Raw genomic sequence first — 26,990 nt, forward strand, 5'->3', positions numbered from 1 at the left:
TTACTTTTTTTTTTTTTTTTTTTAAACAGATGATGCTATTCTCCGGCGCAGCGGGAGCTTGTTTTATGGGACAAAGGACACTTCATCTTGCCCGCCGAGCTCAACTTTACTGCCGAGCACGAGCACGGTTCAATCAAACGTCTCATTGAGCTCGATGGCAAAGCGTGTGATTGTGCATGCAGGCCTGCAGATGATGTGACAGGCAGGGAACTTGTTGAAGAGAGGACTTTATATTAATTATCAGCTGCAAAAAATAATATATATAATGAATTATTATTATTTTTTTTAATATCCTCCATCTTGACTGACAAATGTATTATTTGTGCTAAAGCTGTTTATATTTTAACTATATAAGCTTCACCGGAAATTTATATTTGAAAAAAAAAAACTTCATTAAACAATTAGTCATTCATCAGCCTTTTATTTTTGCAAAAGCAGAATTTTTGATGGCCTATAATTTTGTATTAGGCCATATATATGACACATGCACTTTCTCAGCATTATATATATTTTTTTTAATAAAAGCGAGTTTTCTTACAGCATGAATTTATTTTAATTTATTATCTTTATTATTATATAAAAAGCTGCAACCATTATTTGTAATTGGAGGTTGTACAATGTGGTGCGTTGCATTTGAAATGGCCAAAGTATTTTTCTACTATTTATTATCTAGTAAATGATTAGCCTACATCAAATTAAGTGACATTTATTAAGATTGATTTCTAAAATTAATAGCTATATTGTTGAGTTATGTTAATGATTAAGCCCTCATAAATAAAAATTTCCTCGCCTTGAAAATAATTCAATAACAACAGATTTCGTAATAATTACTCGGCAATCATAATTTTCAGAAAACATGACCATGAACACTTTAATATAGATTCTGCTCTTGTCACTACAAGAATACACATATACAAGCCATAAATAGGAATTACACAAATGATTGAAGAAATCCATCTGTTTTTGAAATTCAGTCCGGAGCAAATGTGAGTTATAATTTTTTTTACATTTTTTTTTTCTTCTTTTTTTTGTTTATTGGTTTGTTTTCTTTGGAGTTCATTCCTGCAGCAGACTTCTGAACAGGTCACATTATCAGTCAGTGTCACAGATTATGAACAATAATAAGGCTACTAACAAACTCGACAACTAAAACGATGAGGAAAATATTTGAAATACATATTGTACACAAATTCTATATATATTTTTTTGTATTTTTTTGTTGTTGTTTTTTTTTAATATACATATGTACACGTTGGGATAAAAGTCCGCTTATGAGGAGTTCATGATGGGCCTGGAATAGACTCCTTGGTAATAAGAGGAGTCAGGTATGGAGGCGGAATCCAGGCCGGCCTTCCCCGCCATGGGGCCCATGGAGAGGGCCCCGGTCATGGGGGATCCGTAGCCCGAGTAATGCATCACCTGCTCGTAAGTTTTGAGGTCCATTTTGTGGTGATGGTGATGATGGTGGTGCTGCTGCTCCGACGACATGAGGTTGTTGATGGAGAACGGGTGGTTGAACGAGTAGTGGTGCTCCGGCTTCAGGTGCGCGTCGTGGGCCTGCAGCACCGAGTGATGCTGCGAGAGGAGGTGCTGGCCCTGGCTGGCCGGCGACGAGATGGCGGCGGCGGCGGCGGCTGCCGCGGCGGCCGCGGCGGCGGCGGCGGCGTGGTCCGGACTCAGAGCCTGACTCGCCTTCAGGTCCGACATGGCCCTCTTGTGCTCGCCCGCGGACGAGTTGGAGTGCGGCGACTCGTTGCCGTTGCAGCTCTCCGAGCTGCTGTGCGACGAGCCGTCGCCGCTCGCTTTGCCGCGTCCGGACTCCTTGGCGCCCGCCATCTTCTTGTCGCACTTGAAGCGCTTCTGGCGACGCAGGTAGCAGCCGTTCTCGAACATGTTCCCCGAGTCCGGGTGCAGAGTCCAAAAGGAGCCTTTCCCGGGTTTATCCGGCGAGCGCGGCACTTTGAGGAAGCAGTCGTTGAAGGACAGCGAGTGGCGGATGGAGTTCTGCCAGCGTTGCTGGTTCTGGCGGTAAAAGGGGAACAGGTCCATGATCCACTGGTAGATCTCGGCCAGAGTCAGCATCTTGCTGGGCGACTGCTGGATGGCCATGGTGATGAGGGAGATGTACGAATATGGCGGCTTGGCGTGGGTGTAGCTCCGCCGGTACGTCTTGGGGTCTCTGGAGCGGTTGATGCCGGACTGGCCGTAGATGGGACTCATGGCGTTCATGTTGGTGTAGGAGGTGAGCGCGTTCATGGAGGCGGGCTGCCCGCTCATGGGGCTCATGCTGGGGCTGAGGGCGGCGCTCATGGCGGTCATGCCGGCGGCTCCCATGCCGTTCATGGCGCCGGCGCCCGGCGACATGCCGGTCATGGGGGGGCTCATGGCGGTGTTGACGTAGGACATGTTCATGGAGTTGGCCGACATGTTGGCCGAGGTGCTCATGCCGGACATGCTCATGTAGGTGTTCATCGTGTTCATGCCCAGGCCCGCGTTCATGTTGCCGACGGACGTGTAACACTGCGGGCGAGAGAAAAGGCGATTCGGGGAAACTTCGATTAATCGATTATCATACGAGAACGCAAGCTACAAGCTTCAGGTTTCTTATAATGATGCTTTTAGAAGTCTTTTAAATAAGCCCGGGTGGAGTAGTGCTAGTGAGTTGTTCTGTACAGCCAGAATTAACTCATTTGATGTATGGATTTATGCTAAATGGGTCACAGAATGGCATCATACAGTTGCTGACAAATTCTAAGTTAAGTGCTGTACGATATGGATCCCATTTTTGGTCATATTGTCTCATCTGTTGAGGTGTAAATTCGCTTATTTTATCTTGTTATTCTTTTTTATTATTATTATTTGTATTTTTTTTTAATCCTTTCCTCTTTTATATGTTATGTGTGTTTGTTATGTGGACCTGAGTCTGATTAATAAACGTGATGATGTTGAATGCTTTAAAAAAAAAAAAAAGTTGTATTCAAAGTAAGTTTGAAGCTGTGCCTTAACCATTTAGAGTATCGGCATAGTTTATATATTTTTTTTAAGAATGTTTGCCAGCCAGAGACCATCCGAATTTTAAGGAGTTTTAAAGAAGAAAAAAAAGTCAGCTAAATAATGAACACATGTAATTCTTTGTTTGCATATATTTCACATAAAAACTGTCAACAAAATGAAATCAAACCAAGCGACAAATACAAAGGCCGAACTATAAAAGTGAGTTTGTCTGCCAAAATCCCCTGCTTGAAGATCATAAAACCTAATCTTGTTTAATGTCAGTGCTTCTCAACCGTGTATTAAACAATACACGTCATGTTTGGTGTTCAAATTGCACACCCTCATTGAGAAGCGCTCCCAAATATTTGAACCAATCTGCTCCCCAAATCAAACATCGCCGCTGTTTGTCGAGTGAAAACAAGACCCCCCCCCCCCAAAAAAAATGGTGCGATTTAGTGAAGATAGGTATATAGACAAAAAAATTATAATCCAAGTGGAAAAAAAAAAAGTTTACCCATGCACCTCCTCCTCCTCTACATGTCAAGCAACTTTGTTAGGATAGCGCGCGCCGGCGTGGAGATGATGATGGGGGGGAGGATTTGGAGGCGCCTCAAGTCAATATTTGATCACAAAGTTAATATTATCTCAGGGCTAATATTGAGTTGTATAAAATGGGATCGGCTTTAGACAACGTGGCGGCGGGGGGGAAAAATATATATATTTAAGGTACCCACCTCGGGCTCTGCGTAGTAGGTGCTCCAGTCGGTGTGTTCGTGTCCTTCCATTTTAACTGCTCCGAGCATCATGGAGGACTTTCAACCGAGCGGCTCCCAGCTGAGGACAAGAAAAAAAGAAAAAAAAAAAGAAAAAAAAAAAGCCAAAAGCGTCTCTGTCGTATTTCGCCGCTTGACTTGCGGGGGGGACCACGATGGCGCATGTGTCGGCGTGGACTGCCGCGCGCGTCAGCTCCGCGAGTCCGAGAAGTGGCGCGCACACACACACAACAACACAAAAAAAAAAAAGAAAAGAAAAAAGGGGGAGAGGCAAGCCGCGCAATGCGTCGGCGAGTGAGCGCAGTTGAAAATGACGCTCGGCGCAGCCGCTTGACGCGGTCATATAAGCTGTGCAAGTGCGCCAGCCAAGCCTCCAATCCGACTTCGACGCCTTGGGCCCTTATTTGAATAATCTCCTCGCACCTAGACGCGAGACTCCTCAAGCTTCACCCACCCCACCACCACCCACATGCCCCCCCCCCCCCCCCCCCCCCACACTCCAACACTCAAACCCTCCCCATCCACCTGCACCGACTTGAAAAAGAACACATGGAAAGATGCGTTATAAACTTAATGGTGGCACTACTTTCTGCAAGGTGCTTGCATGCTTTTATGCACAACTTCTCAAGTGCGCTTCATCTTAAATGAATCGTTGTTTCATTTTATTTTTATTTTTTTAATATATCGCAAACACCGTTGAACAATCAGAATGAATGACAACAGATGCTCAAAAATAGAGGCCACAGAGTTGTTAATTTTTAATGTCAACATGTTGACGTCGCTATTGCGCTTCCTCATGAAGTTAGCCAAGCTCCACTTCCCTTTTGAGGTGACACTATAGCGATTTAGATTTGTTTGATTAATGCTGAAAGCGTCTTTGAGTGTTCAGAAAAGTGATATTGTTATTGTGTATATATAATTTTGGTCGTCATTGTTTTTGTTGTTCTACTTCCCAATGTTAAATAGAAACGCTTTGAGATGCTTAGTAGCTATCCAATGTCGTTTGTTCAACAACAACAACAACAACAACAACAACAACAACAACACGTCTTGGCATTTTTATCTTGTCCTATGACAGAGCGTTCAAACTACGGCCCAGGGGCCATTTGCGGCCCGCCGTCCATTTTTCAGTGGCCCGAGACATATGCTAAAAAATGGCATTTGACTCGGTTCAAATAAAATAAACAAAACAAAAAAATGTTTGGAGATGGTCAAAGTAAGAAGGGAGGGTGTCGAAAAACACAGGTGCCATTAAAGGTTATTTTAGTGAACTAAAACTCATGAAAAAACTAAAATAAAATAAAAAAAACAGTTTCGTTAACGAAATAAAATAAAAACGAAGATGCTTTTAAAAAAATGAAAACTAGCTGAAACTACATTTTATGTTGACAAAACTAACTAAAATAAAACTAACTATAATTATAGCAAAACTGTCCTTCGTTTTAGTCTTTGGTAATTAATTTAATGCATGAGCTTTTGGGGATGATTTTAAATGCGATTTTTAGTAGATTTATTTTAATATAAACCGGAATAATGACGTCGCAGCCATGGTGTTTTTTTTTTTTTTTATATTGTGCACAATACTACACATTAAAAAAACTACAACTAATACTGAAACTAAGTAAACTAAAACTAAGCATTTATTAAAGAACTAAAACTAATAAAAATCTAACAGAACCATGCTGAAAACCAATTAAAACTAACTAAATAAATTTAAAAAAAGGCAAAACAAAATAAAAACTAAAATGAAAAATTCTAAAACTATAATAACCCTACTGCCATATTACAAATAAATTGGTTTATATACATTCGCATTTTTCTAAATATGCAAAAGCACAAATCAATTATTTATACAATTTTTAGGACTAAACACAATTTCTCTTCATAACATTTTGTGGCCCTTGCGTCCTTCTGACTTTCTCTATGTGGCCCTCAAACGAAAAAGTTTGCACACCCCTGTCCTATGACAAAACTGTTGAACAGTAAACATCAACGAAGTTATGATAACAACGAGAAAAGTTTTGTCCAAACACTTGCAAGTCTTTTAATGAACTGCGTGAGTGCGCCCTCTGTTGGTCATTCATCTCACTTGACTCTTCGCGGGTTGCATCAAAGCAGACACATTTTTTCATGCAGAATTCCAACTCAATAAATGCAAAAAAAAACAAAACCTAAAAACAATTTGTTGACATTTAAAGTTGATTTTCACACGTTTTTTTTTGTGTTTTGTTTTGTTTAGCGTGTCAATGATGGCTGCATTTAAATGGGGAATCCCTCGTACAGTCCAACGGCACATATTTGTATGACGCAAACATGAAGTTGAGGCTGCAAAAGTGTCGCCGGCCACGCGTCGCTCGTTGTACATCTATTTGAGTGCATATTTACGCAGGAGCATAACTATCAGCATCGAGCCCCATTAGTAGAGGCGAGTAAACCTGTCGTGTTGACGAGGGACTAACACAGTCTGCTTCACTTGGAAATGAGACCATGAGGGGGTAAAAAAAAACAAAAAAAAAACTGTTTGACGATTGGGGATTGCGGCTTTCACGGTGCAGTGATGCGGCAATGCTGGCCGATGGACGTTTTGTGTCTTTTTGAACTGTTGAAAACTAATAATGCCATGAAAATAAAATAACATCCATTTGTTGGATGTTAAATTAAGGAATCATTGTGCCTGTTATATTTATATATAGGGATGGGCGAGTACCGATAGCAGGTATCGGTATCGGGCCGATACCAGCCTTTTTTTCCAAGTACTCGAGTACTCGTGACGCAGACGAGTACAAGCGAGCGATGGCAGAGGGGGAAGACGTGAAGTGAGTCCTCCTTGCCTGTAAGTGGCGCTAGCTAGCTTGCAGCAGTTTTTCACCAAAACTTCACCGGTTTGGAAATACTTCAAAATTGTGAATCTTGAACTAAAAGAGTATTTTTGTGTTTTATTTTGAGCGTTAAGACTATTGAAGAGTGACTGTGCTGTTTTTTTTTTGTCAAAATTAAAGGAAATATATTTGTTTAAAAATATCTTTTAGTGATTTTTTTTTTTTTTAATTTGTCAAAATGTACTACTGGTATCGGCAGTGAGTACTGAGGGTCTGAGTATCGGTATCGGTCTGAAAAAAAAGTGGTATCAAACATCTCTATTTATATATGTGGGGACATTATAAGACAATTATGGAGGTTTTTTTTGTTGTTTTTTTTTAAACCGAATTCCAAAACGACCCTTGACCTGGCTGACATTGTGTCCCTGAATGAGAATTCCAAGGTTAATCATCAACCTGCTCGAGTCCCTTCACATGGGTGAAGGTCACATTTTGGATTTGGTGAAAAACAAAATCTGCAATCAACCAGTTGCGTGTGCGCGGGTGTTTTTTTTTTTTTTTTTTTTTTTTTTAACGCCACCCTTCCTCCTGTTTTGATGGAATTGTCTGATCGACATACACACTGCTGCAGATTTTGGAAATCCTTATGTAGCAAATGTCCTGTCGTGGCTTTTTGGAGCACAAAGTCGATAACATCTCGGATGCAAGGCTCCATGTCAGCTTGAAATTTTTTTTACGGGAATTTTGTGTGCACAGGAATGGACTTCACGGGAAAAATGCAGACAAAATGTCATGAATAAACAATGTTAGTCGCTGTTTTTCTCAATTCTAATCAATTAGTGTGTTGACATTTTGTAGCGTTCACTAAAAAAAATGCTTGTGTGTGTTTTCAAATTCACAAGAAATTTATACCATATTTTGAATGGTGTCATGAATTTATCTAATTTTGTTTGGTGACATTTTACAGCAGGGTGTCCAAACTACGACCCGGGGGCCATTTGCGGCCCGACATCCATTTTTCAGTGGCCCGCGACATATGCTAAAAATGGCATTTGACTGAGTTCAAATAAAATAAAAAACAAAAATGTTTGGAGATGATCAAAGTAAGAAGGGAGGGTGTCAAAAAACACAGGAGCTATTAAAGTTTATTTTAGTCAACTCAAACTAACGAAAAAAACTAAAATTCAAAAAACAATTTCGTTAACAAAATAAAACAAAAACGAAGATGCTTTTTTAAAAACAAAAACTAACTGAAGCTACATTTTATGTTTACAAAACTAAAACAAAACTATAATAACAGCAGAAATGTCATTCATTTTAGTCTTTGGTAATTAATTTAATGCATGAGCCTTTGGGGATGATTTTAAATGTGAGTTTTAGTAGATTTATTTTGATATCAACCGGAATATTGACATTGCGCCCATGCTGTTTTTTAAATGTTGCGCACGAGTAATACACACTAAAATAAAATAAAAAATTAAAAAATTAATACTGAAACTAACTAAACTAAAACTAAGCATTGAACTAAAACTAATAAAAAGAATTAAAGAAGAAATAAAACGAATAAAAAACTAACAGAACCACCCTGAAAAAGGGTTAAAACTAAATTTTAAAAAACAAAATTTAAACTAAACTAAATATATAACTAAAATATATATAACTAATTATGCAAAAGCACAAATAAATTATTTGTGCAATTTTTAGGACTAAACACACTAAACACATATAAACCAATTTATTTGTAATATGGCAGTTGGGTTATTATAGTTTTGGAATTATTCCTTTTAGTTCATTGTTATTAGTTTTCAGGGTGCTTCTGTTAGTTTTTATTGGTTTAGTTCTTTAAAAAATGCTTAGTTTTAGTTTAGTTTCTTAGTTTCAGTATTAGTTTAAAAAATGTGTATTATTTGTGTGCAATATTTAAAAAAACAGCATGGGAGTAACATCATCTTTTGGTGCTTTTCTATTGGCTGCTTTATCCAAATAAATCTACGAAAAATCACATTTAAAATCATCCCCAAAGGCTCATGCATTAAATTAATTACCAAAGACTAAAACGAAGGACATGTTTGCTATAATTATAGTTAGTTTTAGTTAGTTTTGTAAACATAAAATTTAGTTTCAGTTAGTTTTTACTTTATTTCGGTAACAATATTGCTTTTTTGAATTTTAGTTTTAGTTTTTTCATTAGGTTTATCCATCCATTTTCTTGACCACTTATTCGTCACAAGGGTCGTGGGGGGTGCTGGAGCCTATCTCAGCTGTCTTTGGGCAGTAGGCAGGGCAGACGCTGGACTGGTTGCCAGCCAATTGCAGTCATTTTTTTTTAGTTAACTATATAAATAAACTTGAGTTGAGTTGAGTTAACTAAAATAACCTTTAATGGCACCTGTTTTTTTCGACACCCTCCCTTCTTACTTTGACCATCTCCAAACATTTTTGTTTTGTTTATTTTATTTGAACCGAGTCAAATGCCATTTTTAGCATATGTCGCGGGCCACTGGAAAATGGACGGCGGGCCGCAAATGGCCCCCGGACCGTAGTTTGGACACAACTGCTGTAAAAAATGTGTATCTGTTAAAAAAAAAAAAGTCCAAGTTACTTTTGCACCATATTTACCTCCATATTATTACCTCCATTATGTGCACATTCAATTGCGACCTAATGAAGTGGTCATTTTTTTTTTTTTTTTTTTTTTTTTTTTAAATCACTGTCACTTGCCACTCTGTCGATCAAGTTAACGTCTCCGATAAGCAGCGTCACATTTGACGCGTTCGTTCCATCAGCGCTCGTGACAAGGGCAAACGCAAAGCGCGGAAAGTTTAGCGAGAGGTTAAAAGGCGTGAAAGTGGCGCACCTGCATGCGCACTGCCTTAAAACAACATGGACGTGATCCACCCTCATGTGTTGAGCACTTCTTGGGTGCGGGCCAGAGGGTGGAAAGAGGGTGCTCCTTGCTCCGTGGGAGGACCTCTTGGAAGTTTACCTCCCAAACAACCCGCGAGTTGTTTGCAGGAATGTGTTAACTTTAAGTCGACACTTTCAAAGTGACTTTTTCACCCCCTTTCTAGAAAGAAATTGAAAGATTCACTTAAGAATGCTCCTTTTTGGGGCCTTTGTGTCCTTGTGAATGCAACGATAGAGCCACTAAAGGGCTAAGTATGTAATTCGTCAAAATAAAATTAATAATGAGAGGTACTTTCTCTTAGAAAAAGGGTTTTAAAAAAAAAAAATGTTTGCTGCCAACTTGCCTGCGGTGACAGTAAACATTCCAGAGCCGGCCTGGAGTTTGGACTTGCCATTATCTGCCACAGCTGTGACAACGCCTGTTGGCCGCAGGTTTGTGGCTGGCCACACTCTTGTTTACCTGGAAATGAATCTGAAAAGCGGCCGGGACTGGGAAGGCACACAAGGCCGGCGAAATAAAAACCCAGAGTGGTCGGCGCAATGTGGGAGGGAGTCCGAAGTTATTGCAGCCGGGCCCCAAGCGGGTCAGGGCGCAAACACGGGCGTAAAGGCACTAAGGAAATCCTCAAATACGCACCGTTTGATAGTGACAAGAATGTGGTCAGGAATGCCATTCCGTATGCTTTTACGTTGACTGTTTCCAGGGCGCTCCGACTCAACACTCGACTCCTTGTCATGGAAAAAGGATCTCGTGTTGACCGCTGTGCCCTTCATCGATCACGCAAGATGACAGCTCATCTATGGGACCACCGCAGGAGAATAAGGAAGGTGGAATACCAGATAGATAGATAGATAGATAGATAGATAGATAGATAGATAGACGAGAAGAGGGGAAGCCAAACGGAAAGGGTGTGTGTTTTCAGACCACCGCTCACTTGCTTCAGATGTCTCGCAGGCGAGCCGGGTCACATCAACCACATGATGCCCGCAGGAGGCGGGGCGTCGACAAATCCAGGCTGCTGATTGGTCGATGGTAACAGAGGAAGCTCTTTCCATAACACTTTTCACTCGGCTGAGCTGAAATCGGTCCGGCTGACTGACACTGTTGAGCCGTTTCCACACGGAATTCCACTTTTATTATAGAATTTATTTTATTTAGAATAGGGAAGGTGGAATACCAGATAGATAGATAGATAGATAGATAGATAGATAGATAGATAGATAGATAGATAGATAGATAGATAGATAGATAGATAGATAGATAGATAGATAGATAGATAGATAGATAGATAGATAGATAATGTAGCTAGCTGGCTAGTTAATTTAGCTAGCTGGCTTGATAATTTAGCTAGCTTGATAAGCTGTACTGTAGATAGATAGATAGATAGATGATGGATGGATGTATGGATGGAAGGATGGAAGGATGGATGGATGGATGGATGGATGAATGGATGGATGGATGGATGGACCGACGGACCGACGGACAGACAGATAGACAGATAGACAGACAGATTGATAGATAGATAGATAGATAGATAGATAGATAGATAGATAGATAGATAGATAGATAGATAGATAGATAGATAGATAGATAGATAGATAGATAGATAGATAGATAGATAGATAGATAGATAGATAGATAGATAGATAGATAATGTAGCTAGCTGGCTAGTTAATTTAGCTAGCTGGCTTGATAATTTAGCTAGCTTGATAAGCTGTACTGTAGATAGATAGATAGATAGATAGATAGATAGATAGATAGATAGATAGATAGATAGATAGATAGATAGATAGATAGATAGATAGATAGATAGATAGATGATGGATGGATGGATGGATGGATGGATGGATGGATGGATGGATGGATGGATGGACGGATGGATGGACGGATGGACCGACGGACCGACGGACAGACAGATAGACAGATAGACAGATAGGTAGACAGATAGATAGATATATGATATGATATGATATGATATGATATGATATGATATGATATGATATGCAGGCAAAGAGAATCTCGAGTGAGTTGATTTTAGTGCATAAAAATTGCACAGAATGAGTTGGTTTTGTGCTGTCATGGAATGTTACATTTTATGTAAGAGTACACTTTGCACTGGGAAAAAAAAATCACAGTATGTATGTGAAGAATTTGAAGCAAACAACAAAATAATTGTTTGCTTCAAATTCTTTGTTGTTGGGCTCAGGTAGTGGATCTATTATACTATTGAGAAATGTGAAAAAATGAAGTATATAAAGACGGATTTTGCACATATGCAATTAATTTGTCCATATTTAAAATATAAAAAATATAAAATGTATTTTTTTTTTAATGCCACAGATGAAATTGGCAAAAAAAAAAAAAGCATGATTTTTTTTTTTCCAATTATGTATGGCTATATTGCTGTTGAATGTTTCAAAAACACATACAAAATGGATCTTTCCTAACATATCGGCTCAGTTGATTCGACTCCTTCAAATATCAATCTGAACTTTCAAAGCAAAAGTTGCCTGATGTTTATAAGGGCCGAAAGATTTCATATCACCAAATCGGCCCATTGTTATTCATTAGTGGGCCCACTGCAGAGTCAATACACATTTAATCAGACTGCCGGCAATTAAAAGAGGAGGGGGAGCAGCACTGCTATGCTAATGAAAGTGCCAACTTAGCTCCCATGGGAAGCCGCATGTCGAAATATCAGCGCCATCATCGAACCTTGCGTTGCTGTCATCTGTCATGAGCCGACGCTGCTCATGATGGGCCACCATGTTGTCGGAGAGCTGCGAGGCGATTAGAACGTTACATCGCGTTAATTAGCTTTTTAATCCTAATTGACGCAAAGGACAGAACTTTGTGGCAGCAAGGAATTTGGTTAACTGTTCAACGGCGACAAGGCAAGTATAAATATTTTGTTTCTGTAGGTAAGGTATCTGTACTTTCTACTCCTTAACTCTTTAACCGCCAAAAACGTTGAATAACGTTTCGTAAAATCACGATGTATGCCGCCATAAACGTTAAGTGACGTCAACTACTTTTTTTTTTTAATATATCAGTGGTCAGTGCAACATCCAAGTGCAGCGCAGCTGGGTCAATGAGTTGTGAAATCAAAAACACTCACTAACTATGGCCAGCAGATGGCAGCGGTAGCTGCTCGGGCCCTAACTAGAGCTGCGAATTACAATGAAACACGACACAATCTGATGAAATAGAACGTTTTCAAGGCTGACGTGAATCATCAAAGCCTCTGTAACATTAAACCTAATTTGACGGAGCGTCACTAAACAAAAACTATTCGTTTCAAAGTCACTGTTGTGGAGAAAATGTAACTTTTCTTTTCCATTTTCGCTCGGTCACTCAAATGACCTATTTTCAAATGGTGATTACTAAAGAACGGAATAAGGTAGAAACATACTTTTTTTTTTTTCGAATGAAAAAATGGAATGCGATCTTTCATGTGGTACCCATGTTGTTGATGTAGCAAAAGAATACAATATTCTGTTTGCTTCGAAAAAAAATCCGCTGGCATTGGGGGTTGTTTTTTCTTGTTTTTTTTTGTTTTTTTAAATAACGTTCAGGTTAAAATTCCATTCTTTTTTTTTTTACAGTTACTCCTGTATACATGCTCATTGTATTAAAGTTCGGATCGTTTGGTAAGTGGGATGGTGCTCGTCATTTCTGAACTCCAAAGATTCCTTTCTAGAGCATTCGTAGAAAGCAAACCTATTTAATCGAGGTATTCTGAATGCAAATTTGGGTTAGGAAAGCAGTAATACAAGGGTTTCATCCGGGCTTATAAAAACCCAAATAAGTAGGGATGTAACGATAACAGCAAAATCTTCAAACTAACAAAAACTAATAGAACCACCATGAAACTAAATTTAAGAAAGGAGAATTATAAACGAAATAAAAACAAAGTCAAATGAAAATGGCAAAACTAGAATAACCCTGGACAGGGAATAGTTCAACTGTTTTCTAAGATGAGCCATGATTGGTTGTTAACGTTGCCCTGAGCCAACGTGTGGCAAAATGGCCGCCGCCTGAGATGGATAAAAATGTTCAAATTGAGGTTTCTTCCCCTTTAAGACCGCCTGAGAAAACAAAAACAAAAAAAATCACACATCTGAGCGAGGCTTTTGCTCCATTGCCTTTTTCCATCAGCGTGTCAGTGGGCAAGTGAGGCTTACTCGTATCTGCTGCGGTCTTATCTGTATTCCAGACTGATGGCAAATTCAAGTTTGGGATTACCTCCGACCCAATCTTGACAGCCGCGTTACCCGCGTGCTTTCATTATCGTCACGCTTCAGCAGAACCCAACCGCACGCCAAAAGCTTGTTTGGTATGCCGAAATTACAAGCACATAGCGGAGAATTTAGATCAGGTGTGCATTAGAGGTGAGCCTATCTCGGGGGTGTCCAAACTACGGCCCGGGGGCCATTTGCGGCCCGCCGTCCATTTTTCAGTGGCCCGCGACATGTGCTAAAAATGGCATTTTAGTTCAAATCAAATAAAAACAAAAATGTTTGGAGATGGTCAAAGTAAGAAGGGAGGGTATCGAAAAACTTTAAAGGTTATTTTAGTTCACTAAAACTAATGAAAAACTAAAACAGTTTCGTTAACAAAATAAAATAAAAACGAAGATGCTTTTTTAAAAAATGAAAACTAACTGAAACTACATTGTATGCTTACAAAACTAACTAAAGTAAAACTAACTATAATTATAGCAAAAATGTCCTTCGTTTTAGTCTTTGGTAATTAATTTGATGCATGATCCTTTGGGGATGATTTTAAATGTGATTTTTAGTCGATTTAGTTGGATATAAACTGGAATAATGACGTCGCGCCCATGGTGTTTTTTTTGTTGAAATATTGCGCACAATACTACACATAAAAAAAACTAAAACTAATACTGAAACTAACGAAACTAAAACTAAGCATTTATTAAAGAACTAAAACTAATAAAAATCTAACAGAACCACCCTGAAAACCAATTAAAACTAACTAAATAAAAAAAAAAAAAAACTTAAAACAAAATAAAAACTAAAATGAAAAATTCCAAAACTATAATAACCCTACTGCCATATTACAAATAAATTGGTTTATGTACTGTAGCATTTTTCTAAATATGCAAAAGCACAAATCAATTATTTGTACAATTTTTAGGACTAAACACATAACATTATGTGGCCCTTGCGTCCTTCTGATTTTCTGTATGTGGCCCTCAAATGCAAAAGTTTGCACCCCCCTGACCTATCTTGTCGTCGGGCCTTCTCCGGCCATCCATATGCAGATGGCTAATTTGTCGTGTTTACAGAGGCGACGGCTCACGAAGAGAGCTGAAAAGGGGGGCTGGCAGCCGACGTGGTAAAACCTGCAACAACACAAGTGTCCAATCTGTGTTTGCTTACCCACGGACACGGAAGGCTCAGTCCCGGTCGCCGGGGCCCGTAAATTGTGCTTTTTTTTCTTTTTTTTTCTTTTTTTTTACAGGCCCTGACAGCTAACAGGCCATTGGGAAGAGAGGCCCAATGAGTCAGCCACTCGACAGATTAGCACCTCATCAGCCTCCTACGGCTCGGAACAAATAGCGTCCCTGCCTCCTTCACGGACACAATGGGGGCTAAGAGAGCCCCCCCCGCCCGCCCCGCCCTTCCTCGGCCACAAAACTTCCTGGTCTGGCTCTTTTCTGTGGGCCACAGCTGCATCAAGGGGTCCTTCCCCAGTCCTTGGCCCACCCCGACCTCAATTGGCAAGATGTGTGTATTTCAGGTGAGCAAATATTGCCACTTGCCTGAGAGGTCAATGACCAGCCCCTTTTCAGGAGGCGAGCGGGGGGGGGGGGGGGGGGGGGGGTTGCGTATTGCAGGGGGTACATGTGGCCTCACACAGCAACCGGTGCATAGGACGGGTCAGGGGAATTCTCCGGGCACAGCTGGAGTCGGCAAATCAAATATATACCTACACGGCTCATCTGCATTTTCCCACAGCATTTCCAAGCGTTCATTTCCACTTCGAATTGGCTCGGAACACAAAAGGATGATTTGATGCTCCGACAAGCCACACACACACACACACACGGATATGTGACCCTTTTTTTTGCGGCATCACAACTCATCGACAGCTTTTGTTGTCTCAACTGGAAAATAAAATCCCGTACGATTGCATAAATTATCATTTCAAATACATTTTTTTTTTTTGATGTCATTTCACTCTTTAAAGGAAAAGAAATGAAAGGGGACAGAAACAAGTTCAACTTTTGTCTGCCTCTGATTATTAAGACAAAAAAAGAAAATAATCAACACAAAATGAGTGACAGGTGCATTCAGTATAACAATACTACAAAATAATTCACTGCATGTCCTTGTGATATATAGATTTTTTTATACATTTAAAAAAAATACAAAATAGACTGAGAAGATTTTGTTTTACAATCCAGATTGTACCACAGACTGACACCTTGATTTAAAATACAACATTCTTTTTTGTTTTGTTCTATCTTTAAGTTTGGAAAAAAAATGTCCGTACCTCTTAACTCATTCACTCGCCGCCATTTTCACATTTCGCAATCCCGTTTGCTCCCGGCTGTTTTACTGGATTTTGACTGATTTTGCAAGGCCCACAAAATATTGTGTTCTGTTGCTATAAAAGCATGGAACCTACCAAAAGAAAGATTAAAGTCTCTTCTTTCATCAGGAAAAAAAAAGTATGTTTCTATCTGTTTCCGTTTTGCAGCAATTAGCATTAGAAGAGAGCTAAGTTTCATCAGTTTTCACAAATCGATTTAAAATTGTAAGTCATTGAGCTTTTTTCTACATGGCCCTGGTTGATCTCCTTTGCTCTGCTGCCACCTGCTGGCCGTTTGTGTAATAACTACCATTTCTGCAACCGTTCTTTGCAGTTGAGAGGCTGCATCAAAGCCTTCTGTATGCTCTAGCATTAAAAAAAATAAATAAACAAACGTGTAAATACGTCTTTGGGACATTTAAAACTTTAAAAAACGTATTTACACGTTTTTGGGAGCAAATGAGAAAATTGGTACTCACTTTTCCTTTTTAAAAATTTGATTTGCATGTGAATTGGTTCTCAGTGTGCCCTGCAATTGGATGGAAACAAGTCCTTTTTTGACACTCTTCTTTCTTGTGCGACCCGCCTCCACTTTTTAAAAACATTTTTTATTTGTTTTAAACCAGCCTTGCGGGCCGTGTCAAATGTTGTTATTCTCATATGCCGAGGGCCGCTGAGAAATGGATGGTGTGCCACAAATGGCCCCCAGGTCGTAGTTTGCACACTTTTGCTTTCAACAACTTTAAAACGATTAGAATGTTTTAAAAGAATCATTCGGTTCTCCTCGGCTGTCACGAAAAGGGAGATTATCAGATATCACGATGAGGAAACAAAAGAGGAAGACTGCTTACTTACTACCTGCTTACTCAGTTCTCCAAATACGGACCAAATATGTTCATTCGTTACTCCCTCTTGTCATTTACTGTAAAACTGACACATGACAAAACGAGAATTATTCAACATAAAGGGCCAGTTCCTCATACAGTTCGAGATTCATTCACATTTTAATACAGATATATTTATATATATAGGTAAGGTAGGGGCTAAAGACAATTAAAAGTACAATGCAGTGGCAAATTAGGTCGTCGTTCATGGGAAATCAAAACACAAATTTGTGTTTTATGCGCAACCAATCAACTTCAGAGACCAGGCGAGCCGTGATTGGTCGTTTCCACAAAACTGCGCAACTGTGATGTCATTTTCCGTCGACAGCAAGTGGCAAAATGGCCGCCCGCTGAGGATGGATAAAAATGGGTGGATTTTGCTGCTTAATTTATATTCCACAAATGTATTAATATTAATCAGAATACTGTGTTGAGACTAGTGGTATGAAAATTTTGGGGTTGATTTTTCTTTCTCTTTGATTAGATTTCTTAAACATTTGTTGTTGTTTTTTTTTTTGGCTGACTTGCTATACATAACATTTTACCCTGTTCTTTTAAAGCAGAAAGTCTACATTTCAATCATTGATCCCCCCCACCACACCCGCCATTTTAAATAGTTTCAAACAAAAAACTCTGTCCAAACATGTCTTGACCTAACAACACAAGCATTGCCAAATTGAAGACAGGCCACAATTATTACATCAAATATGTGCGGGACAGTTGTAAATGGGAACAAATCAAAGTTGGCGTCATCATTTGTTTGGGGGGGCACATTTGGTCAGCAAATACATTTGTGTTCAAACCCAACCAAATAGCAAAACGAGAGCAAATGGACTCAAGGGTGTAAGTGTAAAAGATTCCTTTTTTTTTTCTTTTTTTTTTTACATACTTGAGATTTAAAAATACATAAAAAACAAAACAAAAAAGCAGTCGTGTAGTGCATTAATGACAGCATTGAAAACAAGTTGCTGGGATGAAAAGAAAGAATCGCTCGGTTAAAAGGAGGCTGCAGCCAGTTGCGTATTAGGCGGAGAGATGATGTGTCAGGACCGAGGACCCGCCTTGATCTCCCTGGAAGTCAAACACAAACGCGGACAGCCGCGTCCTGGGAGGCCTCCTCCGCCATCACGCTGAAACGGAAGCGGCTCAGCAAGCAAACAAGATCTCGGCTCGTTTCTCTTTACACCACAACCTTGTCTGGCTTTTTCTGTTGTTCTGTTTGTTTGCTTGTTTGGTCGAGAGCCCGTCGTGGATAACCCGGCATGGAGCATGGAGAGGGGACGCTGAAGATGCATGAGGACAGGGAGAAAGGGGCCGATGATGATGATGATGGGGGGGTCGGATGAGGACACGCAGACGTCCCCCGTGAGGTGACAAGAGACCTGCCGAGACGCTTCCATGAAGGCAAAGCCGTTCAACAAATACAACAAAGCCTCCAGATCAAACCATCTGTGATCCATCAGCAGATGTTTTTTTTTTTTTTTTTTTTCTAACGTGCATATGATGGCAAAGTCTCACTTAATGGACACTGATTAAGAATCTGTCACACAAGCTGTGCTATTGTGTACAATGCAATTTTAGAACATTCCGATGGAGCGTAAAAAAAATATACCAGATGTTAAATAATAATAATATAAGATGAAAATATGTCAACATGTGTGCATTTCCTTTCAGGGAGCTAAAAGTATTAAGGCCACTTCTGTGCAGTAAAATGTTCCATGACAACTTACAAGAGTGACACCTGCTGGCAGGAAAAAAAAAAAAAAAAGAACAATTGTGGTGTTGAGTTTCAAAGAAATGCTTTGATAGCTGGTGACGGTCAAACTTGGATTTGACAATTAAAGCAATAAAAATGCAAATATATACAAATGGAAACATTTAATTTTACTTGTATTCTATGACGTCACATCGGGCAGCTTCTGTCGTCATATTTGTTCATGCCGGGAACTCAGTAAATCGTCAAACGGGAAGAAAGGCGGTGGTTATTATTATTATTTTTATGGAGACATGACTGTCAATAGTAATAAATCATAGAAAATATGTACTACATGTTTTAGTGAATACAAGAAATAACTCCGTGACGATTACGTATACAAAAAAATAAAAAAAATAATAAAAAATAGAATACTGTACCATTTTCGTGCTAAACCCAAGTGCAGTGGATGTCCAGCCAGAAGGGGGCGACATTACACTATTTCCTCCACGATTTTGTTCACACCTCTTCACTCCAAATCACTCCAAGAGGCCGAACGACTCCAATGTATCATTCCATTTGACTGCATGAAAATGAGCTGATATTTTTAGTTGGGCTGTTTGTGTTTCCATTTGAAATGTGCAAGCTAAAGTCAAAGTAGTACTTTTTGGGGTGTCTTAAGTGGAGAAACTGTTTTCCTCACAGGGGTTAATGGGGTCATTTGGCCAGCAAAGTTCACATCTTGAAAGAATTCCAGCTAGAAGATAAGGGAGCTGGGCAGTATTGGATAGCTACTGAAGAGAAAAAGAACTTCTTTTTTTTCAACTTCTCTTCCGTGGTTAGTATGAGTAGCGTTTGTTGTATTTAGTGGTCAGCCAGTATCTCAGCAGAAAACATCAGAAGATGATTTAAAAAAAAAAAAAAAAAAAGTTAAGCAGATTAATCATAACTGTCAGAATCTCTGTAATTTGTTTACTGCAGAAACTGGATGTACATTTAATACTTGAAGGGGTTTCATGATAGCATTTATCATGAGTGATTTCAAAGACCCCGCAAACCCCCACATTGCAGTCACCCTACCCTCTTTCACCATGTCATTATTGCCTTGCGGTTAAGAGAATGGCCCACAATCGCATCCATCTGTTCAAAGACCCGTGACATGAAAATACCACAAGTCGCTCACTCAGTCACGATGATGCAATTTCTATACAACAAAACTGCAAGATACAGCCGTTTATACTGGGGCCTGCTGGCCGTTTGTGTAATAGCTACCATTTCTGCAACCGTTCTTTGCAGCTGAGAGGCTGCATCAAAGCCTTCTGTATGCTCTAGCATAAAAAAAACAAAACAAAAAAAACGTGTAAATACGTCTTTGGGACACTTACATTTAAAAAAACGTATTTACACGTTATTGGGAGCAAATGAGTTAATGATCATCGATAATAGCATGTTATATTAGCCAGATTAAGAAAAGATTAACTGGCTTTTTTTTCCTTTTTTTTTTTTTACTTTGTAACTACAAATTTTATTTATAGAGCTTGGAAAATACTTTTTTTTTTGGTTGCACTTTGGTCCTGGTGCTTTATAAGGCCATGCGGGCTGGGCGTACTATTGTATGCTTGACACAATAAAAAACATGAATTCATTCATTCATTGTCAAGACAGATTAGACAGACGCATGGTAATGAGCTGCTCCAAACTTTGTGTAAATGTTCCTTCTCAGTTACGAAGTGTAGTCTTTATTTTCCAATGGTATGCATAGAAATGTAGAAAACACCTGCCAATCCAGCGGCAATAAGACAAGAAAAAAAAAGATCGAAGGAAAACTGGAATGTACTCACGACAACAGCAGAATTAACGGCAAAACCGCTGTACACGAAAACTGCCGCGTGGACCTTTCCAAACGAAACAATTCAAAAGAAAAGAAACAATTCAAACATCATCCATACAATTAGTTTGCTCACGGAACGAACAGTTTTGTTCTATGCGGCACCTCTGCCCTCTGTAATGCTTCAGTTAGCCACTGAGCATTAAAAATAACAATAATCCCATTCCACAAACGGATGCTAACAGAGTTCCATTTAAATTAGTATATATGAAGACAATGCTCACCTGCTGAACTCAAAAACTGAATTGGTGTGATATTGAATGTACTGACTGATTAGGCTTATAGTACTCCACAATATGTTTGTTTTTTGTTTTTTTTTGATGACAGATCAGATCACACTTGCGTTGAGAAAAAAAAATAGGCACACGTCAGCCATTACTGAGCTCCAGCTACTTTTCACTGATCATCATTGAACATTGAACCCTCTGTAGCAGCAAATGGAGTTTCTGTTCCATCGGAATGTTCAAAGCAATTTAGTGCAAAAAAAACCCTACCACAATTTACTAAATACATTAAAACAATGTACAAAAATACATCATGTGATTGTTCCAGTTTCACGCCATAAAAGGGACAGTCTCACAAACCGTTTGGAAATGAGAACTTAACAGTATGTTTGATAAATTCTCAGACCTTGTGAAAAGTGCCCTTTACTCCTGGGATAAGCTCGACCGATCGACCTCCTCTCACACGCAACAGAACAATATTATTACTGAACCATAATTGAAAGGAAAAAAAAACATAAAACAATCAAGTTTTCTCGGTACGATTGTCCTTACATCCACGGAATGTGTTGGTTTGACGTCTCTTCTCGCAATTTGTGTTTTTCAGCGGCGTGCGCATCCTCAGCTTACGACTTTGTTGCGGTGCAGCAATGCTACAAACTTTCCCACGCATCGCGAGTCTTTCTCTGTTTCCGCAGCAAACAGTTTGGACGGGGCGGGGGGGGGGGGGGGGGGGTTGGCTCGCCGTTCCCCAAAAAGCCCACCGTGCTACTAGGGATCCTCGTCCATGTCGTCCAGGTTGGGCGCCATGATGAAGTGCTTGGGGTAAACAAGACTGCGCTCGTCCGCGTACTCCTCCCAGCGCGCGTCGTCACTCTCGTGGGTGATGTAGCGTTCGCCTCGCCGCGTTTCAAAGTCCCTGAGGTCCAACCATGTCTGATAGTCCTGAGGGAGAAATATGAGTCAGAAAAGGGAGTGGAAAGATAATATTTCAAGACATATCTTAATAGCGAAGTCACCTGCAACCAAGGATGGCTGAGACACTTGTCGACACTATACCGCTTCCTCATCTTCACTTGGAGGAGATTATTGATCAGGTCTGTGGCTGCGAATGAATGTTGCAATGTTCAGACTGTTAGTGCATCACAAAACATATACATATACATGGGCTACATATTTATATTCATATGAACCTTAATGGTACTGAGCCTCGGGCCGCAAACCCCTCCACCCAATAGTAGTGGTGTGCGATACTGCAAATTTCAGTAAGTAAATACAGGGCCAGTATCGCTGATGCCGATAGATACATTTTGAAAATTATAGCATATATATATATATATATATATATATATATATATATATATATATATATATATATATATATATATATATATATATATACATATATATAAATAAATAAAAATATATATATAAATATATATATCAATATAAATATATATATAAATATATATATATATATAAATATATATATATATATATATATATATATATATATATATATAAATATATATATATATATATATATAAATATATATATATAAATATATATATATATATATATATATATATATATATAAATATATATATATAAAAAATAGCATATATTAAAAAAAAAAAAAAAAAAAAAAAAGGTAGTTGTATCATTGAATTGCTTATTTACTTTTAACCTTTAAGTGCTTTTGTGATGTTACTTTTTTTTTTTTAAGACAAAATTAGGACAAAGTTAATTGATAAATAGAAAATAATTTATCACTGTTTTGCCCGCAAACATTCCAACCATGACAATATATATATATATATATATATATATATATATATATATATATATATATATATATATATATATATATTTATATATTATTTATTTATTTTTTTTAAAAAATTTGCAAACAGTGAAGGACGTTACCTTCTGCCGAGATGTCCTTCCAGGGTGTAGGGGGGTACATGAAGTCAGCGTTCTGAATCTGGTCGTTGATGTCCTCGTCCTCATTGAAGGGGAATGTGCCGCTCAAACTGACGTACACGATCACTCCCACAGACCACATGTCTAACGAGCGGTTGTAGCCTTTACTGCGCAGGACCTCCGGAGCCAGGTAAGCCGGAGTGCCCACCACCGACCGCCGGAAAGACTTCTCACCAATGATGCGGGCAAATCCAAAGTCACACAGCTTCACCTGGAAGATGGAGGACAAGTTGCACAAATTTGTTGAAACGAGCGTCCACATTTACATCAAGCCATTGTTGTTTACCTGAGGAAAGGGTTCTGCGGAGGCCAACAGTACATTCTCAGGCTTTAAGTCACAGTGAACGATGTTTTTGAAGTGCAGATGTCGCAAGGCCACCAGAATCTATCGTCAACAAAGTAAACAAAAAAAAACAAAAAAAAACACATTCAGCTTCAAAACCTAGATCAGGGATCAGTAACCTCTACGGTCAAAAGAGTTTGTTTTCAGTCAAATAAATAACAAAACTGTCGCTAAACTTTTGAACGTTATGATGAATGAAACAGTGTGTAAGTTTAATGTATTGAGGGCCCAAGTTCTAATTAGAGCTGCACCATAATAGAAAAAAAATATATGAAGCATCCAATACTTTAAAATTAATTTACTTCTATCTTTCATCTTCTGCTTTTGGATTTTTTTTTCTGCCTTTTTTTGCTATCAATTTTCTCTCTCTCTCTCTTTTTTTTTTTTTTAATGGCAATTTTGTGGATTAATTTTGGACATATTAAAGTTTTAGTTTAAGTTCTAGTTTTACTTCTCATCTGTTTTTTGTTTTTTTTTAAATCAATTTTCTGACTTTTTTTTTGCAATTCCAAAGACATTTTTGGGATTTCTTGGACATTTCATGGTTACTTTTTGAGCACATTCTTTTCTGCCTTTTTTTCCCCAATATTTTTTTGGGGCAATTTCATAGTAATTTTTTTTCTTTTTGGACATTTTATGGTGACTTTTTGGACACCTTTAGGTAATTTAAAAAACTTTATCTAACTTTTGTCTCACTTTCTGACAACTTAAAAATGTTTACTGACATTTTTTGAATATGTAATTATTATTATTATTTTTTAAACTAAATCATTAATTCATTTAGATAATATTTTATCTAAAAAAAATATGTTAAAAAATATTAATTTCTACTTTTTTTTTTTTAAATGCAGAGCCACAGGAAGCCACAGAAGAGGGACTAAAGAGCCACATATGGCTCCAGAGTCCCAGGTTACAGAACCCTGACCGAGATGATGAGGAAAATTACTGTATATCCTGCGGTATCTTTCATCAGATTTGTATTATGCTAAATATTGCCATATGGAAAAACATTGCCAAAGAATACTTTATTCTTGACCAATATATCATTTCATCATCACGTCTCCATTCACGAGCCGGCCCCTCATGCATGACTTGTCCGTGGCCTGCTACCAAAACCACAGCACGCCAAGGCTCCACCGAGCTGACTGGCTCTGACAAACCGTTGTGCCGGCCACATCAGAGCCAGACCTGCCACAGCTAATGGGACTGTTGTTAATGAGGCTGCTTCTGTTTTGGATCCAGGGTTCACTGAGGCCTTGGAGCCCACTGTTCTTCTAATCAGGCCACAAAACCGCCACACACAGCAGCCAGTAATCCACAGCTAGGGAGGAGGCCCTGATGCCACGCTGACTAGTCCCATAAACAATTCCCCCACAATCAGGTCACCACAAGAATCAACAGGCCTGGAGTTTGAGTCGAGGCTTGTGTGTGCAGTGGGATCACACAAACCATCAACAGCGGGAGCATACAGAGACAGGGAGACCATGACAGACAATAAACGCCAAAATGCAAGAGTGTTTGCAGAACCACTTTAGGGGGAAAAAAACAAAAATGTATTCATGTGCTGTAACCGACAATTGGAGCTCCTGCCAGTTGATTTAGCAACATCCAATGAAGACTGGAATCTTCAGGGACATGAAAGCAGAAAAAGGAACATTGTGCCACACAAACCTGCGTAACTAAAAACTTGGTGATCCGTTCAGGCAGTTTGCTCTTCTCACTAGACAGAATCATTTCCAGCATGTCCCCGTGCAGCTTCTCCATCACCACAAACACGCGCTCTGGCGTCTCAAACATGCATTCCAGGTTGACGATACCGGGATGATGCAGATTCTGGAAACAGAGCAGACACAGACGCACCATGATGAGTTAAAAACGGATTATTGGATAACGAATAATGCCACCAATAATGTCACCTGCAATATGGCCACTTCATTCCTCAGCTGGCTCTCTTGCTTGGTAGGAAATCTCATCTTGTCAATTACCTTTATGGCCACATCTCTGCCACTCTTTCTGTGTTTACCTACATTAACCAAATCATATTTAAAAAAACAAAAAACAAACATCTTCTATGTGCAATATTAATTTTCTGGAAATTGCACAGGAGACATACCTCCATACACAATGCCAAACTGTCCTGATCCCAACACTTCATCTGAGAATATTTGGTACACCGAGGCAATATCCTTTTAAAAAAAAAAAAAATACTGTTCAACTATTGGAAACATTTGTTTCGAAATGGGTAAAATCCATCATCCCTGGCATGCCCGGATTTTAACCCTTCGAAATGCCCAAGTGAAAGATTGAGAAAAAGAAGATGAGAGTTTTAATGGAAGCTTCTGGTAATTTTCTGAAACTTTAACAGCATATGAATGCATGCTTGAAAGCAAGTTGTGCAACTTGGTTAGTAATGTACTTAAAAAAAAACTAAAAAAAAAAAACTCACCACATTCTCTTGAATTTGGCAGTTGGACACGGATATACTGATGGAAAGCTCTCCTGGAGGGGGGGAAAACAAATCAGTAACTGATGTCGAGATCACTGATTCCTTCAGTCATGACAAGTTGAGCTACTTTGCTCACATACTCGAGCTTCTCCAAGCTTATCTCAGCTGCATGAAGTAAGTCACAGATCATCACGATGAAAGTGATTTATTACGTAATAAACTGGCTTTCGAAAGTGTGACTGAATGGCGCAAGTATGCGCCGTTTCATAACGGAGGATTTTGGAGGCTCACTGGTGCAGACATGCAAACATAGGAGAAAGCAAGAGAACATAACGGGGTGATAATTTGATGAGCAGTAGGTTGGAAGATAATGTTTCATTTGGAACGATGTACTGCATTGATAAGAAGGTTCCAAGTTTGATAAACGATAGGTCTAGAAAAACCTCTTCTAATGTGAAAGCAGTGAAAAAGACGTAACTAAGCCTTTTTTCAGAAAATTTGCCAATATAATTTACGAAACAAAAAAAATGCAGTGTATGAAAAGACTCTCTTATCTTGCAAACTCCATGTTGAACTTACTATGATCTTTGCCCGGACCTGCAGCACTTGCCAGACTCGTCTGAGGTGTGACTGGCATCAGGGCCTGTCTGATGGCCTTTTCCCAGCCTTGAGCAACCTCCAGGCCGACCCCCGAGGCAGCCAGGACGGGGCTGTGGTAGTGATTGCCATTGTTCTCCCCGACATAGTAGACCATGGTGGCCGTGATAATCTCAAAGCAGTGTGGGTTGCTTCCCTGGGCCAGATTATTGTAGTCTCTGCACTGCTCTACCTGGAGAATCTCAGACAGGGGGATTTCCTACAAGACAGATAGCAGAAACTTTCACAACTCATGTAATATGTACTGTATGTAAGTTGACTACAGAAAATGTGCTGTGCTGTCAAGAAATCATTCAAGACAAACGTAAATAAGATTTAACTCATTTGCTCCCAATGACGTTTAAATACGTTCTATTTTAAATATCACCAGTGTCCCAAAGACGTATTTATACGTTTTTTCTTGTTTTTGTTTTGTTTTTTTATGCTAGAGCATAAGAAGGCTTTGATGCAGCCTCTGAACTGAAGTGAACGGTTGAAGCAATGGTAGTTATTACAAAAACGGCCAGCCGGTGGCATCAGAGTATAAGAGATCAACCAGGGCCATGTTGCAACAAGCTGTTTTTCCCACAGTTTTAAAACGATTTGTGAATAATGATGAAACTGAGGTATATTCTAATGCTAATTGCTGCAAAATGGAAACAGATAGAAATATACTTTTTTTTTTTTTTTTACCCGATGAATCAAATCAAAATCAGTCCAAATCCAACAAAACAGCAGGGAGCGAAGGGGGTTTTCTTCAGCGAAAATGGTTGGGAGTGAATGAGTTAATGATAATGGAATGAAATTGACACTGAAAAGACAATTTTACTGCGAGAGATA

General features: G+C 39.1%; 2 protein-coding genes across 3 annotated transcripts in view; both read right to left on the minus strand.

Annotated features, from left to right (window-relative positions):
• Positions 1–963: 963 nt before the first annotated feature.
• Positions 964–4,144, minus strand: foxa2 (forkhead box A2). Its single transcript, XM_077538866.1, has 2 exons — positions 3,729–4,144; positions 964–2,520 (listed from the first exon to the last, which is right to left on the minus strand). Exons 1-2 carry the CDS (start codon positions 3,798–3,800, stop codon positions 1,270–1,272), a joined length of 1,323 nt encoding a protein of 440 aa, XP_077394992.1. The 5' UTR covers positions 3,801–4,144; the 3' UTR covers positions 964–1,269.
• Positions 4,145–20,332: 16,188 nt separating this feature from the next.
• prkd3 (protein kinase D3) overlaps positions 20,333–26,990 on the minus strand; it is a 33,260-nt gene continuing 26,602 nt past the window's right edge. For both annotated transcript variants that reach the window (XM_077539370.1, XM_077539371.1), the window contains 9 exons: positions 26,094–26,370; positions 25,515–25,567; positions 25,182–25,254; positions 24,985–25,091; positions 24,740–24,901; positions 23,012–23,110; positions 22,669–22,936; positions 21,761–21,846; positions 20,333–21,686 (listed from right to left, as the gene is read on the minus strand). In XM_077539370.1, the coding sequence (XP_077395496.1) occupies positions 21,513–21,686; positions 21,761–21,846; positions 22,669–22,936; positions 23,012–23,110; positions 24,740–24,901; positions 24,985–25,091; positions 25,182–25,254; positions 25,515–25,567; positions 26,094–26,370 (1,299 nt within the window). In that variant the 3' untranslated portion in view covers positions 20,333–21,512. The remainder of the gene's footprint in view (positions 21,687–21,760; positions 21,847–22,668; positions 22,937–23,011; positions 23,111–24,739; positions 24,902–24,984; positions 25,092–25,181; positions 25,255–25,514; positions 25,568–26,093; positions 26,371–26,990) is intronic.

This window comes from Festucalex cinctus, chromosome 12 (assembly GCF_051991245.1).
Source record: "Festucalex cinctus isolate MCC-2025b chromosome 12, RoL_Fcin_1.0, whole genome shotgun sequence".
Classification (NCBI taxonomy): domain Eukaryota; kingdom Metazoa; phylum Chordata; class Actinopteri; order Syngnathiformes; family Syngnathidae; genus Festucalex; species Festucalex cinctus.